This window comes from Melopsittacus undulatus, chromosome 2 (assembly GCF_012275295.1).
Source record: "Melopsittacus undulatus isolate bMelUnd1 chromosome 2, bMelUnd1.mat.Z, whole genome shotgun sequence".
NCBI lineage: Eukaryota > Metazoa > Chordata > Aves > Psittaciformes > Psittaculidae > Melopsittacus > Melopsittacus undulatus.
The window spans coordinates 115,116,019-115,135,139 of record NC_047528.1 but is presented as its reverse complement, the minus strand read 5'-3'; the positions used below and the strand labels follow the sequence as shown (position 1 = coordinate 115,135,139).

At 50.0% G+C, this 19,121-nt stretch overlaps 1 protein-coding gene across 1 annotated transcript in view; it reads right to left on the bottom strand.

Annotated features, from left to right (window-relative positions):
- HGD (homogentisate 1,2-dioxygenase) overlaps positions 1–19,121 on the bottom strand; it is a 35,014-nt gene that overhangs the window by 5,550 nt on the left and 10,343 nt on the right. The window contains 11 exon segments of the mRNA XM_034060185.1: positions 456–536; positions 538–581; positions 3,001–3,100; positions 3,231–3,278; positions 3,280–3,311; positions 4,514–4,548; positions 5,040–5,131; positions 5,994–6,053; positions 9,864–9,969; positions 11,657–11,745; positions 14,171–14,242. Of these exon segments, the coding sequence (XP_033916076.1) occupies positions 456–536; positions 538–581; positions 3,001–3,100; positions 3,231–3,278; positions 3,280–3,311; positions 4,514–4,548; positions 5,040–5,131; positions 5,994–6,053; positions 9,864–9,969; positions 11,657–11,745; positions 14,171–14,242 (759 nt within the window).

Genomic DNA, 19,121 nt, shown 5'->3' with positions numbered 1-19,121 from the left:
GGGATGTGGTTTTCCTCACAATTTCCACTTGGTGAACCTCAGCTCCTCCCTCTGGGGCTTGCTCTCTTAACTGGCTTTTGAGTGCACAGGCAATGCTTGAACAAGGCCAGCTGCAACACTGGCTCTGTGGTAAGGAAATCCCTGTCTTTTCACAGCAGCCCCAGCTCCTCTATCCTGCCCTGTCACTGTAAGCAGTATGGAAACAGTGAGGCAAAAACCATCATTGAGCCTTTTGGGCAGCAAAGTCTTCACAAATGTTTTTTTCCAGACTGAGGAGCCTCAGCTGGGAAGATGTTTGACCCAGCAAACCAAGGTCCATCAGGTGAAATCCTGCTTCACATAACCTAGCAAGCACCTCCTGAGACTACGTGCAAGGTACCAAGTTGCACTACTCCAGGCCATGCAGTGGCAGTCGCTGCACTTCGGTGTTACCTGTTCCCCATGAGCATCCTCACCTGCTGGGCTGCAAACAGCTTGCCCTGGTACTTGCTGATCACTGTGTAGCCCCTCGGCACCTGGCGGTCCTCGTACCATGCGAACAGGCACCAAGAAGTCGCGAGGGTTGGCCAAGCCATTGGCTCCTGTGAAAGAGAGAGAGATGCCAAAGCTCTTTGGGCAAACTGCTAGCAAAGTGAGAGGCTGGTGCAACTCCCTGGCTTTGTGGGTGCCCTTCTGCATCAGGTAATGACCCTACTGCTGCTTGGCCCACAAGGAAACCTGAAATAGTCATGTACTTCTTCTGCTCCTATGAGGATGTAACTGTAATACATCCCAGTATTTAAGTCCGTGCTTCCCTTATGTGACTAAGACAGTTGCCTTCTGAACAAGATTAGTATGTCATCCTCAATTAAGGCATGTAACAACTAGGACTTAATCAAAACTTAAGCAACTCTTCCCTGTGAGAGTGCTGAGGTGCTGGCATAGGGTGCCCAGAGAAGCTGTGGCTGCCCCATCCCTGGCAGTGTTCAAGGCCAGGTTGAATTGGAGCAAGCTGCTCTAGTGGAAAGTGTCCCTGCTCATGGCAGGGGTTGGAACTGGATGAGCTTTAAGATCCTTTCCAACCCAAACCATTCTATGTTTCTATTACAAAAAATGGAAGGTGAATTGCTCTCTGTTCCTGGACATCCTTCTGGTTGGACCTTTAGCCACGCAGTATTGGTGTGTCATGTCATGAGGGGCAAATACATTTCTGAATGCTTGCAGAAATAGTAATAATATAAGGAGCTAGCGCTATACGTACAGGCTCTGGGCACACCTGCGGGGTTGGTTAGTGTGAGGAGAGCGTTTTCAAAGTGCAAAGCACCATATGGGTTCTTCTTCATCTCATTAGTATTATTGTTACAAAGTGGTTTTGAATTTCTTGGATAAAAATGCAGACATTACTACCTGCTGCTAAGGTTTAACAGCCACTGCTTTTCTCCAGCTGTCAGTTTCCAAGTGAAAAGTGAAGTTAGAATAAAGTAAGACTGAAATACAAAGGATCTTGGTCTCTGAGGGGAAGGTGGGTAGGTGGTGAGAAGAAGAGCTCTTATAATTACCACCTCCTGAAAAGGTTTACAGGCAAGTTCTATTCATTTTCTTTTCTCCAGAAAGTAAACTTTAGAATAGATTCCTGCCTTCTGGAAATCAAAAAACACCAAATCCCCAAAGTTCAATAGAGTCTGGAAAGCCAATGGGAAAGCTTGTTACAAACAGGCTGGGGCAGCTGTATCAATAATCAAGTGAAGCAGGCACAGAGTGTAGGAAGTGGGTAAAGGCAGGTAATCTTATCTAGCTGAAAGAAAAGCTGCTAAAAATCATCGTAGGCTCCTTGTGGAAAGAGAAATCCCAACATACAGCCTGCAAATCAGGTCAGTTCCCCACTGCAAGAATGACTGGCTTCAGTTTCACTATGGCCATGAGATGTTTGCAAAGGCTGCACTGAATGCAGATGGGCCATGTCAAGCTTGTTACTGACTGATAATACCTAGGTGGTTTACTTCAAGCATGGCCAGTCTTTTAGATCTCAGTGAGAGCTGTAAAACAAGCCTAGTCTGCTGAGGAAAAGAAACAACCCAACTGAAAATGAAAACCAACCAATCCCAAAACACTGCTTTGAAAATGGAGAACTGTTGGTACCCAGTTTTGTAGTTATTTTACCCCTTACAAGGGGAGTTTCACTTCCCTTCCCTGAGATAATTGATAAGTAAAGGAAATAAGCTGAGCTGAGCAGCTCCAGAAATCACAGCGGGGATGGTAGGGCTTTGATGCCAAGCACCCTCATGGTATCTTCACTGCAGCAAGAGGCTGTGCCTCTGCGGTCTGTGACATTGCACAGAGCAGGAGGCAGCTGGCACAGAGGAGCTGTGATTTATGAGAGCTAGACCTGTGCTCAGTGAACACAGATCCGCCCTGGCAGCACAACATGGAGATGTGAATGTGTTGCTGATCTGAGTGCTGTGCAGCTCATGAGATTGATTTCTAGTTCTCCAAAGGGAACAGCTTCTGACACTAACATGGTCTAGGCTTTTGGGCTCGAAGGTGCCTCCGTTAACAGGGATGGGGGAAAAAAACCCCATGTGATTACATTTAAAATTGGGCTTTAAGAATATCTGTTGCCTTTGAAATCTGTCTTTCCTTTTACCAAGTAAATTTTCTGCTATCAGCCCAGTTTATGCCACATCTGTAAGTGAGAGGCATCAGTGATGATGGCCTTTGAGTTTCTTTTGGTAGGAACAGGTTCAGAGTTAGCAGATGGGGACTCGCAGACTCGAAGGGAAGAGAGAAAGTGGAAAAAGAGGTGGGAGAGAAGTGGTCCCTTCAGTGACAGGGGAATCTTGAGACAATTGGTCTGTCACATTTTTTGGAAGGGGATGCTTGCTCTGATGGGGGGAAAGTATCTTTGTGAAGAAGCATGTGCATGGGAGGATGCATTTCATAGGATATAAAAGGAAAGATTTGGGCTTGCAGTTCATGCCTGTCCCTAAGAAATTCACTGCAGCTGTGGTTGGAGATTGTTACCAATGGGTCCCAGGTCAGGCAGCTCAAAGTGTGCTCCATACACCTCCAGGATGTAGCCTCTGGTCTCTCCAAAAACCTCCACACTGAAACGCATTCCTTGCTGGAAAATAAAGGAAGATAACTAGAGTCCTCCCAGGACTTTGCTGACAAATCACAAACAGCTGAATGCAGGAGCTGGCTTGCTCCAGCATCAGGCTCCGAGCCATAGGTGAGGTGCAGTCAGCCCTTACCTGGATGACACAGATTTCATTGGGCTCCACTAGCATCTTCCCAAACTCAGGTTGTGATGAGCAGCTTCCCTTGCTGGGGCACTGTGGAAACAAAATGCGGGCAGAGGAGCTAAAGCAACATGGTGATTGCCATCTTCTCTGCCCCTCCAGAGCACCCAGGCTGAATGGAAGAGCAATGGGCTCTTTCTGATCCTGCTTCACAGCAGGATGTCCTCACTCTCCCTTGCAGAGTCTTGCAACAGAGGTGCCCACACTGGAGGAAGAGCTTTGGAACCAGCCCCATGGTCCCTATGTCACAGCAGATACCTGTGTGAGGATGGACCATCCATTACTTCACGGTCACTTGACATAGTGTTTGTGCCACAGTCCAAATAAATGGTATTTGATGCATTTGGAGCCATACCTGTCTGTCTCATGATCCTTATTCAAAATGGTGCATGTACCCATCCTGGTCATGACTGTAGCAGTGTGAGATGCTTGGGAATAACTAATTCTCCCTGCTTCCCGAGGGTAGAAGCAATGTTTCTCTAATATCTGCATTCTTTTCTGTGACAGTCCTGGTGCAGGAGAGCTCACATTTTGAGCTGGAAAACTAGCAGATTTACAAAACCTGCCCTGGCATCTGTACTTCACAGTAGTGAGGGAAGGTGAGTGAGAACAATTTCTTAGCTATTTGATAGGAGAAATGTTTCTGTGGGTGACCTGAAGGCATTTCTGTCCCTTGGTCAGGAAAGATACAAGCAAATATCAGACTTCTGTGATACTGCTTAGAATGTTTTTCAGCAGGTACACACCTCATGTGCCAAGCTCAGCACTCACTGTGGCAGTCTGGTTGCCTGAGGCTAGCATAGCATGGGAGCTAGAGCTACGGTGCCAGATACTGTTGGACTGAAGGCAATGAAGGCATCCAGCTATCAGCTGTCCAGAAAACCTGAGGCTGATGTTTTCCAGAAAGCCTCCACCTGTGGTGTGCCTCATACCAGCCTGCGAAGCACTGGGAAATGACCCCCAAGCACCACACCAATGAAGCTGGGTCACTGCTCAGAGCCAAAGTTGGGGTCTGGCACAGAGATGTGCTCTGTGAGCTGCGCAGGAGAGATGCAACCTGCCTGACAGCCCAGCTGGTGCCAGACCACCCAACGTGGATGGCATGAGGGTAAAGCCAACCCCCTCCTCCAAACACTGCCTGTAGGGCCCAGGGCTCTGGAAGAGCAAAATGCCAGACAAGTGGCAACCCAGGGAAAACCTTGTGGGGGAAAGGAAAAGCCAAAGCAGTTACTCACCAATCAGGAAGTCACCATCTGAATTATAAAGGCATCTAAAAAGGAAGAACAGGAAGGTCAAGGTGCTGTAAGCCCCAGGCACTTGCTTACACCACGACCACAGCTGGGAATTTCTGGGCTGGAAGGTCTGACATGGCAGAGGTCTCCCTTTGGCACCAGAAATGCTATCTGCAGGTCAGTGAATGCAATATACTGGCCAGTGCAGAGGAGGGAGGTTTAATGTGCCCGGCTGACTTCCTGCACGAGCTGCTGCAGAGGTAGCAATGCCCACCAGAGGCCTCTGAGTCATGTTTACATCTGAGGAGTAGCTCTGGGATGAGAGCACCTGGATGCAACACATCCCCTCTCGCTGCATTCCCATGCCCATCTCCCTCCTTCTCTTGGTGGCTCCTCACCCACTCCCCCAGTGCTTGGCCATGGAGCAGAACCTGCTGTGGCCACCTCGAACACCAACACAACATAGAGACAGCGATGCTGGGAACAGCTGGACTGCAGCACAGCACCCTCCAACGTAGCGGGCACTGACCTGTTGAGCATGGAGGTGTTGCAGACGAAGATATGGATGGCGATGCCATTGCGTCCTCTGGGCTCACCGGCACCACACAGGGTGTGCAGTCCCTGTGGGCAAACCCAGCCATAAAGAGTGAGCACAGGCAGCAGGGCAGGGGCAGCCCCCTTTTCTCCCTCACCCCTTGCTGTGACTCTTCCCCTCTCCCTGCTTCCCGTACCACTACCAGCCTTTTGGTAAATGGCCTCTGCCAAACATGTTGGTTTTGCACCTCACACACAGAGACAAACTGGGGCTGTTCAGCCTGGAGAAGAGAAGGCTGCGTGGAGACCTCAGAGCAGCTTCCAATGTTGGAAGGGGGCTACAAAGATGCTGGAGAGGGACTCATCATCAGGGACTGTAGTGATAGGACAAGGGGTGATGGGTTCAAACTTAAAAAGGGGAAGTTCAGGTTAGAGATAGGGAAGAAGTTCTTTACTGTGAGGGTGCTGAGGCACTGGCACAGGGTGCCCAGAGAAGCTGTGGCTGCCCTCATCCCCTGGCAGTGTTCAAGGCCAGGCTGGACGGGGCTTGAAGCAACCTGCTCTAGTGTGAGGTGTCCCTGCCCATGGCAGGGGGTTGGAACTGAGTGGTCTTAAGGTCCTTTCCAACCCAAACCATTCATGATTCTGTGATTCTATATTAAGCACTTCTTAAAAATCCATGGAAATTGGTCCATCCCAGGTCAGGGACTAGGGAGAGCTGGGGCTGCGGCTTTTTAATTGAGAGTTCCTGGAAAGGCAATGAAGAAAATCAAGTCCATTGCCAGCTGGTTGGAATCTGGGATCCTCTCCCCTGACATGGATGCTCTGCAAGCCCAGTGGTGTCAAAACCAGTGCTGTTAGCCCAGTGCTGAGCATGCCATGTGCCCCACAACCCCCCCGAGGGAGCAGGGCTGGAGGATCCCTGCATGCCCTGCTCCCCTGAACTTACGCTCACAAAGTCCATCTTATTCTGAGGGGCTTTTGGGATCTCGAAAGGTTTCCATCGGAGCTAGATTGAAGCAAACAAAAAGCAAGAAGGTGATGCCAGTGGTTATAATGCAAATGGTGGCAATTCACAAGGAAGCAGAACCCCGTCCTCCCCCTGCTTCCCTGCCCTCTGCAAACTGAGGTAGCTTTGTCTTTCCTCTTTGCCTTGCTTCATTTGGTTCACAGGTTTCTTTTGGCTTATGGAGCTTTTCTTCCTTTTTAATCATCATCTTGTAAAATAATTGACAGGCCTTGTTGTGCCAAGGTTAAAAAGAAAACCCTATTTTAAACCTGTCTCTTCCTCTATTACCAACAACACCACAGAGAGCAAAGAAATTCAGATGAGCCAGCTTTCCACAGCCAAATTGTTACGGTCCTGTGCTTCACTCTGTGCTGAGTGATTCACTCCCTCCATGACCCGAGCAGAACATTCCTGTTTGCTCCACCTCATTTTCCCCACATCCGAAGCAGAAATATCTCTACCTGCTGAGTGGGAGCTGTGAGCAGCACTAATTATTTCTTGCAAAGCCTGTCAAGATCCTCAGGCAGAAGGTGCTGGAGGAGTCAAAAGGATTTATGATGTTAAGCTCAGTATCATATTAAGGGTCTTTGCACCTCTTGGGAACAAGATGCTGCAGCTGAAAGACCCTCGCTGGGGGTGTGAGCTCAATGCACACCAACCCAAACACCCCATATTAGAAGGAGATTGCTGTGGCCAGTTCCAGATATATCCCCTGAATCAAGTTTCTTGATCCCAGATGGAAGTACCTGTGACTTTGGGCATCCAGGAGAATATTTTATTGCTTTAATTTACCCGACCTAATAGTTCTTAGCATGTTTTTGGGCTGTTGCCATGAGAAAACCAAGCTCCTGCGACCCTGTGTCTGTGCCTGCCGCTCCCAAAACATGTGAACTATGTGAAGTTTGAGCTAAATTTGAAAGGGATTCCAAAGATACTGAATTCCCCCAAGCTTCATGAAGGTTTCCAAACCCAAATCAAAATCCAGGCTCTCCTGGAGTGCCAGCCTCAAGAGGAAGCAGGCAACTGTGTCCAGTGAGTGCATCTGCCAGCAAAGCTGAGTGAAGCAGGGTCTCATTTCTAATGCACCAGCTGCACCCCAGGCTTGGCCCTCTCCACTCTGCTTTCCAAAGCCATCTGCTTCCCAAGGGCATCCCACCACCACAGCCTTGGGTCATCTGGGTTGGATCCACCCCCTGTCTCTTCCTCCCCTCATCCCATTCACTGCTGGGCAAAGCAAGTTTTCCTCCCTGGGGACACCTGGATGGCTCCATGCTGGGTCCTGCTCAGGGTCATACTGCTGGGTGCTGAGCAGAGGGAAAGAGGCAGCTGGAGAAGCTGCATATTGTGGATGAAGACACCAAACACTCACAGAGGAGCCAGTGAGATAGTGCTGAACTGCAGGCTTTGCTTCCAGACTTAGTTAAAGCATGTTTCCCCTTGGTTTCCAAGGCAGTCTTCCAGACATGAACCTGAGCCAACACAAAGCATGGCCAGAAGGTGCTCTAGAGCTTGCTCCGTTTGCAGCAGTGGGACCTTCCCTGCCTCCCATTCACTCTGTGGCAGCTCTGAAGGCCAGCGGTGGTATCTTGATGTGAACTGCTCCTCTGAACAGTGTTTAGAATTCAGGGTTGGGAATTGGGACCCAGTTGACAGAAACCATTGAGAAATACTGACAGGAAGGATGTGGAGGGACAAACCCTGAAGGCTTTGGGAAGAGAAAGGAAGGGAGAATGGGCAAAAGAAATGGATGTCAGGTATAAAGACTATCAAAAGAAAAGAAATTTTTCTCACTGAGGAATACAGAAGATGTCAGTAAGTCTACAGATTTACAGAGTTAAACGTATACTGCGGCTCCTACATTACAGCTTCATTTTCACTTTGGTCCCTGTGGACACCTCCACAGTTGTCATTCCTGTGGGATAAGGAGTGCAGGAAATCAGTTTGTCATCCAGCCCATTGGCTGCAACTGAAAATGGTGCCTGGCCCCTATCCTTCAAAATGCTTGTAAACTGCAAAGCCACTACCTGGCCTTGTATGCCCATCATTCCGCATGTTTCTGCTGCATTTGGGTTTCACCAATGCAAGAAGAGAAGAACAAGTGCCCTGAGCCAGAAGTCCAAGACAGGGAGCCCCAGCCAGTGCCAGGTGCTTAAAATGGGGAAACTCTTGGTGTTCTTTCCCTGTTGTGTGCTGCAAGAGACTGGTGAGAGCACCCCTGAGCTTACTATTACATGACAGGTTCCTTATGTCCCTGAGGTTTGCCCAATCCCTGCATCTTCTGGCAAGAAGAGCCACAGTCAATGCATTTGATTTTTTAAACTTGGCATTTGGTATGGCTATTCATTTCCTCCCTGCCTCTCAATCACAGCTTCCCTTGGTCACCTCTGTTCCAGTCGGGAGAGCTTGCTTCTCTTCCACCATTTCTTGCATGGCTGCCACCCCATATTTTTTCAGCACCTTCACCTCCTTTTCTCTTTTGTCCCCTGTGCCTTTTATAATTCTGCCATTGTCTTCAGGCAACGTTAGAAGATATTTTTTCCATTGACTTCAATGGGCTTTGCATGCAGTATCTCCATATGGCCATCCTTTTAGATGGATGATGATTGGGAAAGCTCCTCAGTTGAGCTGGGTGAAACACAAAGCATCGAAGAAAAGAGTCCATCTTGTCCAACAGACTGAACCCAGTCTCTGGCTCTGCTTCAGAGAGGATGAGAAGGAAAATAGGAAGTTGACTCACACTTCCTGGTAGGAAATAACCCCTCTAGGTTTGATGATTGCCATTGAAAGCAGTGAGAGAGGGGGCAGGAGCTTTGTTGCTGTTCCCCTAGGTAAAAGATGCATTAAATGTAAGTGGCTTGAGCTTACGAGAGAGCTAGGTATCTTGGAATTACTGTAACCATACATAACCATAATTGTAGATGAGGGCTGTGAAAGATGAGGGCGTCAGGGATGGACGAGGTGGTAACAGAAGTCACTGGAGCTCCATCTGGGATGGAGCACCAAAGGCACGTAAATACAAGCCTGTCTCCCCTCCTCAGTTAGTGGCTGGAAAACGTATTCCAGCAGAGCTGAGAAAGTATTTAGACAAATGGCAAGGCTGCTGGGAGGCTGGAAAATAGCTAATGGTTCTGCATCAAAGGGCAAAACTGAGAGGGATAAAAACCAGTGACCACGAGAGGAGGCTGAGAGATATTGAGAGAATGGCAGGAGCAGAGTCAGATCAGCAAAGCCGAACGTTCTGGGGCTGGCAGGGAAGAAATCATGATTAAAGATGATGGCAAAGGCTGTAACAGAGGAAGACAAATGCCATGTCTCTGTGAGACTCTCCAGAATGAATCCTGATTTCCCATGAGGGCTGCAGAGAGAAATGGGCTGGCAGCCAGCAGCCTCTCCAAAAGAGCAGGGAAGGAGGAGATGGATGGCAGAGACATGCTGCTGCTCTGCCTGCTGGGCTGGAGCACCATCAGCCTCTGATGGGGGACACTGAAAAGGAAAGAGCAGCCTGAGAGGCAGCCAACAGGAGCCCCCAGGGGAGATACTAGATAGCACAGGTGAAACCTTGTGACACTGCTGGGGAGCAGCACAACTGTCCATCAGGCTGGGAAGCAACAAGCATCACATCGAGGACTATCCATCCTTGCACGACCCATAGGTGAGGGGCAGGTGGCAGTCGGGATCCAGATCCTGTGTTGGCTGAGCCTCCAGCTTTCTACATTTCTCAGACTCTTGCAGCCCAGTGCCTTTGTATCCCTCGATAGCTTAATATTTGACTGTCCCTGCCAGGACCAGGGGTCTTTTCAGCACTGTTACCTGGTTGGGGTCAGGCTCAACTTCATCCCAGTCGTGTGTCAAGTGTCCCTCCTCGAGAGGCTCGAAGGGTTTGTGGCAGACTGAAGGTAGGATCCGATACAGCCAGCTACAAAGAAGGAAAAGAACTGGATTATCCTGGGGAAGAGGTTAGACCCTGTGGGTGGCTGTTGGCTGATTGAGCTCCTAAAGGCATGGGTAACATTTACATTGGTAGCAACTGAACCAAAGGGTGTATTAAATATCAAATACCAGCTCACACTAAGAGACTTTCAGAGGGATGGCTTTTTATTATAGGCTCTAAATACAAGTATATGCTGTTATATATACGTAAATGACTATATGTATGTTTACATATAATTACATATGTTTACATTCAGAAACACATATGTGTATATATATATAAAAGATACAGCTTTATCTGTGGCTGAAATACAGCAATCTCTGAAGTGTAAAAAAAAGCCTATTTAAACACAGCTACAAAGCAGCTCAGACAAGACAGGGATGAGCCCAGTGTCTAACTGCAAGTGCAGAGGAGCTTTCAGGAGACAGACGTTCACAGCCAGTGCCTGAATTTGGATGGGTTACTGAAAGTAGCATCCTATGCCTGGCTGGCCATGCCCTTAGGACAACCAGTGAGCCCATGCAGTCAAGAACTGTTTTATGTGCGATGATGCTTCCTACTGCTGTAGGAGGTCCCCCATGTCTCCAGCACCACCTGGACCATCACTCTCCTCTTTTGCTGCCTCCTGTATCCATGGCTGCAGCCCCTGCATACCATGCACAGGTGCAGCCAAGCCTGAAGCTGGGCTTTTAGCTAGGCAGGACAGCAGAGGTAAGGTAATCAGGCAAACCTGAGCTAGGCAGGGGTGCCAGTGCCTTTGATGTGTTACCAGAGGTGGCTGCAGTTTGGGTAGGTGGGAGAAGGGAGGAGGGAGCTCTCCCTTGAGAGCTGGAAAATTTCCATCAAGGACATCTTCGTGCAGCAAACAATGATTCATCCCTTTCCCACGCACACCACAAGCTGGCACCAGCCTGGAGAGCAGAGCTCTGCTGGCAGCTCAGATGATGCATTTGCCTTTCATTCGAACCAACAACGGAAGAGAGGGAAAAGCTGCTGCAGGAGAAGCAAAATGAGAAACCCCTCCCCTGCAATTTGGTCATGACCAGAGCATGATGACCAGGACACAAAGCATGATGACCAGAATAGAGCTCTGGGATGTTTGCTGCCAGCTGGAACAAGCTGGCCCTAGAACTGCTGGGAGCATTGGGTGGTAAGCAGTATGCTGGGTGCCTGGCACTGGTCTGAAGGCCCTGGTCAGACCCAAAGCAAGGTACAGCCTGAGCTAGCTCCTCACCAGCTCTAGTGTATAGGAGCATCCTTTAGGAGGAGGAGCAAGTCCTGCTCAGAGGCTTGGTTTTGATACTCTCCATTAGTTGTATACCAGTGCCAGCCACAGAGGTGATATATTCCCAGCAGCATCAGAGCTGAGACCCTGAGTTTTTTTTGCACAGCACTCACACCACACTCAGGACCCTCTGGTCCCCATGAGCATCCCCTCCCCTTCCTCACCTCACTCAGAAAACCACTTTCTTTCCCATCCCAATCCCCCTTTGCTCAGCATTGTCATAACCCATCACCCTCCCATAGCTGCTCCTCTCCCTCCCTAGTGCATGCACAGAGGAGGCTCTTCACCCCCCTGGCTCGCTCATTGCAGACCTGCAGCCGCCCCATGGCTCCCCACTGCTCATCCCAGCACCCCACATCACCCACCCATGGCCAGGGGTCACTGTACCTTCTCTTGTTGGTGGGCCGGGGGCAGGTGAAGGCAGAACCAGAGAGCTGCTCCGCATACAGGCCGTATGGGCAGACCTGCGGGTTATTCTGAATGGAAGCAGAAGGGAAAACAATGAGTGAGAAGAAGCAGCAAGAGATTTAGCTCTGGAGCCCCTGGAAGAGCACCATGGCAGGTACCCAGCACCCTGATCCCATGGGATGAGCCATGCTCCTGAATATGCATCAGCTGTGATAATTGTGTCTTCCTGCTCCCTTGAGGCTGTGTGCTCCACAGGTGGCAGACAGACCCCACATCCAATTCCCACAAGAGGACACACAGGTGCCCTAAGGTGTTAGCACAGGCATTGAGGCAACACACCTGCTGCTAGAGCAAGCTGCAAGGGGTGGTGCTCAGTAGGGTTCATAATTGGAAAGCCAGGGAAAAGGGGATTATTCCCAACACTTACAGACTGCAAAGCAGACTGCTGTTATGCACAAATGTTTTTGAGACCCAAGTGTTCAGAGGGGTTGACCCAGAGCATCATGTCTGGCTGGCTTTCCAAAGGGCTGATAAAGACATACAGCAGCTGCGCCTGTGTTTCTCCTCTCCTGTGCACTAAACATCTCCCTCTTCTCCTTCCCTCTTCCCGGGGCAATGGGTGCCCATAGAAGGCCTTTCGGTGGTGTGCGGCTTCCTCCTGGCAGTGCCATTTGCTTCCCAAGAGCAGGAGTGACCTTCATGGGAGCCTTTGCCTTCTCATAGGGCTTCTGCACTGGAGTATGAAATAGGCACTTTCCCCTTTGCAGAGCCATGGGTACCACTAACACAAGTTTAGCAGCCCTTGTGTGTTGGTAAGTTGAAGGACAGATTTCTCCTTTACAGGGAACAGAAACCAAGTATTTTGATCTAAGTAGGCCAGCATCTAATTTGTTTGAGATCAGCAAGAAACAAAGGCATCCAAGAACTGCAGGAAGTACCCCGATGGGACAGTCATACACCATTCGCTATCCCGAGTGCCCCCTGCAAGGTCTAGTTTAGCATCCTGTCATCCTGCTGTGGCTGTGGAGATCAGTTATCCTTAGGGAATGCCAGCCATCCACACTGTCCTGATTGGTGGGCAGAAGGAAGAGGTAAGGCTCTCATAATCCATGTAGCTTGCAGCCCTCAAAGTCCATCTTGCTGGCATGGGTATACAGTGAAGCAGGGAGATCAATAGCCCTTGTATATTTGATCTTAGGCAGCACTACTGCAGATGCCAGTCTTACAAACACTGCAGAGGAGAAAGGATCCACCCCTGGGACTGGAGATGCTTTTTGTTGTAACTCTTTCCCAGGTTGTTCTATTCACTCTTCTGGCACAGAGGCCAGAGCACCTCCTCCTGCTGCTCTGGGCCACCACATCCACTACAGCCCACAGCCTGTTCTGAGCAGCAGCCACTGCTACTGATCTCCCACATTTGAGGTGCTTCTTTCTCACTTTTCTCTCCCCCCATCTGCTGCAGCCAATCTCAGAAACAAGCCACTGTGCTGCTGAGCCATCCCTCTGATCCAGCACACTGGTTTGCCTTTCTTGTGGGCACGCTGCAGGCTGCAATGCAGACCTAGAGGGCATACATACACATTTAATGTGTCCTTGTGTTGTGTGCCACTACCCCTACTGGCACACGGTGTGTAAAACATCAGAACTGGGGGGATCCTGGTAATTTGTGAAGGGTGCAGCTCCCTGTTTGACCTTAATTCCACTGGTCTCTGCACAGAGGGTAAAGAGGAGCATCAAGGGATGTCACTGACTGAGCATAAAATGCTGCCATTCAAGTCCAGGGGATTGCAGGAGATCCAAGGGAGGGCACAGTCAGCCTCCCAATGTGTGCTGGTGTAAGGGAGACCAGCGCAAAGGAGATGAGAAAGCTTTCACTCTTCAGGGTTTCGCTCTTGCCTCTGCAGGTTGGGTGGCATCACATTGGTCATGATTCCTCTCTTTAAAACAGAACAACCCCATGTGAGTGATTTTCATCGTGTTCAGAAGTTTCTTTTAAGAATGAATGTTTATTGCTACAGGCATTGATGTCCCCTCCCTACAAAGAAGCTGCTCTCCTGCCAAAGGCTCATAAGCCAGTTCCATTGAACCCAGTTCCTACAGCTGCCTCTCCTGCAGGACCGTGTCTCTCTGCCAGCCTTCCAGCCTTTTGCTCCGGTCTGTTCCAGAGCCAAAGGTTTCCTTCTCTGTGTGTCCGAGCCACTTGTGTGGCAGGCTCCTTTTGGAAAGAAACCTGCTGTTGAGGCAACTGAGGCAAGTCTTAAACCCCAAGGTGAGACTTGGAAGCTCATGAGTAACTTAGAAATAGAATGTATGAATAGGAATCTTTAATTCTGATCTTTGCCATCATCTTACTATTCCATAATGAAGAAGGTTCCTGGAGACTTTGGGGTAGCAGAGAGAAAGGAAACATGTTAAGATGAAAGGAAGCCCAGGGAACAGATTCTCACTCAATTCCATGTCATTCTCATAAAGCACTTTAAAACCCCTCAGTACCTGTCCCTCCGGTAGAGCTCCTGGACAGCGCGGATCCTCAGAAACATGCTCGTTTCCAAATCCTGACATGTACTGTAAAATAAAGCACACAGCTCATCAGTGCTTTGAGAACGCAAGTAACCCCTCTCCAAACAACCATCCATTGCTTCCCCAGGCATTTTCCAGGCTCTTTGTGTGCATTAAGACTTTCTCAAGTGATCTACTTGCGTACTGCTCCAGACTGATTTCATCCCTCGTGGGTTTGCTTCATGAGCTTACCACGTGGTGGAGTGAGAAGCACAGTCAGGATTTGATCTCCTGCTAAATCTGCAGGTCTATTTTGACCACACTCTGCACCATGAAGGCACTTGAGAAATAAGCTAAATATCACATTACAGTCAGACTCAAGAACAACAGGGTGAGGTATAGGAAGAACTGCAACACCAACACCAACACTATGGAGGCGTGCTAGCAGCATCCAAGCTAAATCTGACTTTGCTTGAATCATGGATGTTCCCAAATCTGCAGACTGACTTGCAAATTCATGCACTGAGTCCTTGGATGCTCCGGGATTGAAACTGGGACCTGTTTGGTTGTTGGGTTCTTGCAGTACATCCCCATGACCACTAATAAAGAAGTCAGACACAGATGGGATGAGGAAGGAAGGGAAACTCAGCTGAGACTTGAACTGTGTCACTGATTTGCCCTAAACAAGTTGGGTATGAACTGTTTGCCGTGGTACTAAGCAAGAATTAATCCATTACCAGGTGCTAATCTGATTTTCTCGGTGATGTCTTCTGAGAGATCCATGGATGGATGCATGCCCTCCCATGCCTGCCCTGCTACAGCTGTTGTGGTCTGAGTGTGGCTAAAAGCCACAGGACCACAGAGGATGCAGCTCCCAGCTCTGCAGCACTGAGAAAAGCCCCGTAATACCCCTAAGATACACAGGGAAGCAGACAGAGCAGAGACCTTAGCTTTGCCTGACAGAAATGTAAACACAGTCCCTTCAGACACTATAGAAAGGCATGAAGCAACTCTGTTGAACAGTGCGTGCATGCAGAGATGCTTTGGCAGCGATATGTGGTTCAGCTCCTCACTGTCAGCTGTAAGAGCAGCCGGGCTATGGGTCTGCCTTCACACAGCAGCACTGGAATGGCAGAACCCTGGCATCCCAGCCCTCGCTGACACACACTCTCTGTGTGATGGAGTGGCTGCGGCACTGCGATGCTGCTGCACCTCAGCAGCTCCAGCACTGAGAAACCCTGAATCAGCTGCAGAGTGACAGCCTGGGAGGGGAGATGGGGTGACAAAGGCCCTGTACTGGGTTCATTACATTATGATAGCACCTGGATTACTTCCTCCAGGGTTTCTCAGCCCCCTGCGATTTGCACCACCCTGTGCAGAGCAAACCTGAAACCTCCTGAGAAACCCTGTGCTTTCCTCAGTTTCCAGCCCATTCCCAGGGGGAGGTGGGCTGGCTGGAAGCCTTGCTCAGCCTGGACCTGAAAACATCTCCGTTTCCATTGGTTCAGGAAGCATATTTCTCTCCTTCTTACAAACAAATGTACGTTGGAAGGACTCTGCTCTCCAGTGGGCTCTGCGAGAAGCATATTGATATGCAAAGCAGCAGGTCACCTAAGCAGCCTTGGCAAATGTATTGTACTGGAGCATTTCTTTAGCTTTTTTTTTTCCCCTCCCCTCTTTTAAACGGAAAGGCAGCAACATCTGATGGGACTGCAGCAGTTCCAGGATTAACTGAGACCTCTGCACTGCATCCAACAAAGTAAAGGTGGTGGGAGCATTTGCCTTGCTGAAAAGAGGAAAGAGGAGGAGGAATGGGGGCATGGTGATTTTATTGAGGGACAGCCAGCAAGACCCTGCAGGCTCTGCCATTAGAGCAGCAAGGAGAAGGTTAATGCACAGGCTCCTTTGCTGAGCATCGCCTGGAATATGCTGGACTTAAAGTGGGTGGAGAGCTGGGAGGGGAGGGTGTGCGGTTCCTCCATGGGTTGTGTACCCAGTAACCAGTGTGGCTCCTCGGCAGCCCCTGGCACAGGGATTTTGCTGTGAGAAATCCATCCCCAGGCTCGAGAGCGGGTGCCCTGCAGAGCTGACCTCTCTATCCACATTCCCCAGTCCCCTTCACTCCTGCTCCTGGGCCTGGAAAGGAAGGAAAAGCAACTCGACAGCACACATCTGTGCCAGCAGCTTCCCTGTGCCCACACTGGTGCTGCACAGCACCTTACCCAGCCCCGCATGGGCTGGCTGGCTCCAAGTGCAGGGAGGCAGGCAGCTGCCCACTGGGCTGGATGGAAGAGTGCTGCTTTCCCCGGCTGTGTACCCCTGCAGGCTGCAGAGCCACTGGCCACTGCCCAGGGATGCAGCAGTCTGAGGCAGGGGAAGAGGTGGTGTCTGGGAGACGGTGGCATCACCCCTGCCCTGAGAGCAGGAGCAGAAGCTGCTGCATTATTGCTGGGTCACATCAAATCTTCCTTGCCAAGAAAAGAATAATCCTCAAGTAACTGCATGGAGGGCTGGAAAATGACATTGGCAGGAGTGCAGCTGCTGGGGGGGAGACACTGTCCTGCCAGTGATGGGTATCACCCCGAGTGTGGCTCCAAGACTTTGCCTTCATGTTCCGTGTAGCTTTTCTCGTTCACTCATTTTCTCCTGCCGTTCCCTGCAGCAGACCTCACAGAGGCTCGTCTCCACTCCGTGCCTTTAGGGGTCAGTGTCAAACAGTCCTGTGGGCTGCCAAAACCAGCTGCGCCACACCAGCTCCCTGGGTGCATGGGAGATGTACGTGCTGCAAGGCCCTGGAACACCACGGAGGTGCCCTGCTGGTGCAGCTCGGTCGGGAGCAGCCAAGGGCCAGGAGCAGCACAGTCCATCTCCCAGCTCACTCTCTAAGCCCACCTCCCACCTCTCACCTCTCAGTTTGCATTGCACAGGGTTTCCCAAGCCAGGGGAACTGACCCCTTTCTGCCCGCCCAGCATTCACACCAGAGCATCCTTCCTGGACTAAACAAACCTGGAAGCATGGAAAGAAACCCTTCTCTGTGAAACAGCACTGTGTTTTTTATAGACTCATAGAATGATTTGGGGTAAAAGGGACCTAAAGCTCCTCCAATTCCAACCCCCTGCCACAGGCAGGGACACCTTCCACTAGACCAAGTTGCTCCAAGCCTCTTTGTCCAACCTGTCCTTGAACACTGCCAGGGATGGGGCAGCCACAGCTTCTCTGGGTACCTGTGCCAGCGTCTTCCTCACAGGGAAGAACTGCCTAAGAGCTCATCTCAGCCTCCCCTCTGGCAGGTTAAAGCCATTCCCCTTGTCCTTCCCCTACAGGCCCTTGTCCAAAGCCCCTCTCCAGGTTTCCTGCAGCCCCTTTAGTCACTGGAGGTGACTGAGTCACTAAGGTGTCCCCTTCAGGAGCTTTCTCTTCTTCAGGCTGAACTAGCCCAGCTCCCTCAGCCTGGCTCCAGAGCAGAGCTACTCCAGCCCTCGCAGCATCACTGTGGCCTCCTTTGGACTCTTTAGTCCAAAGCCACCTCCCTCTAGGACTCTGCTTGGTCTCCATAATTCCTAGCCATGTTCTAAGTATCTAGAGGGGCTGTAGTGATAGAACAAGGGGTGATGGGTTCAAACTGAAACAGGGCAAGTTCAGGTTAGATATAAGAAAGAAATTCTTTACTGTGAGAGTGTTGAAGGTTGGACAGAGCCTTGGATGATATGGCCTAGTTAAAGGTGTCCCTGTCCATGGCAGGGGTTGGAACTGGATGGCCTTAAGGTCCTTTCCAACCCAAACCCAAACCATTCCATGGTTCTATGATTGCCAGGTTGGGTAGGTTTGGGGCACTATCCTGGTAACTGAGCAGGTGGCTTCTCTATAAAGCACAAAGTTGTCTCTGATCTTTCATTTTCAGTTCTGCTGTCAGTTACTGCTGTTGTTATTTTGTTGGAGATCCTGCAGCTTTTTATGCAAACAGGATGTTAGGAATTTATCTGCTCCACTTTGTGTCTTGTTTTGTAGTTTTCCAATAAAATGGGAGAGATAAAAGCCCAGCACAGCATAAAAAATTCAGCAAAGCTCATTGATTGGAATAACCAGGACGTAAAGCAATGGGTGTCACGCTCTAACCTATAAACCATAACCTTTTGTTTACAGGATTAGACAGCAGGTGGGGGGAAAACACATTTGAAGTCTGAGCACACAAACTGCAAAATAATTAAGGCCCTTCTTCAAACACTGCATAATACATATCTCTATCAGCTCCTGCTACAGAACACAGGAGAACAGCATTCATCTCTAGACGAAACACATGGCGCCCTATATCAGCTCAGTCCAGTCAACACCAGAGCATCTAACACGAACCTGTAGAAACAGGGCCATGAGCACGTGGGCAATGAGCACAACAAGTCCTTCACCCTCTGTGCAAGGCTCCAGAGCCTCCTTGCAGGGTAAAACCAAAGCACCCAAAACAGAGCTCTGTGCTGATGCTGCCCCAGTGCCACAGGACCAGTATCCCCCACAGGAGCTGCCATCCCATCCACCCTCTGATCCAAAAGTGCTGGGGATGGTCCAGGGCCACATCCTTCCTGAAAGGCCCTGCTCAGCTCCAGGGTGGGTCAGCACATACAGTGGAGGAGGCACGAGAGGGACAGAAGCCAGGAGGAGGACAGAAGAAGGGTGAAACAATGGCTTTGAAGAAAAGATGCCAAGAGAAGATGGGGTGGGGAGAGGTGGTGACAGGGCACAGATGTATGTAATGGAGAGGAGAGGAGGTGCTGGCAGAGCAGACTGTTCCCATTGCCAGCTCTGGGAAGAAGGCTCACACTCAACCTGAGTCACAGTCACATCAGCCAGCAAGGTGGTAGAGTCTGCTAGGAATGAGTTGAAGATGGGACAGGCAAGATGCTGTCACAGCTATAACAGAAACCAGTTGGCCACTCATCTGGAGTGGTACAG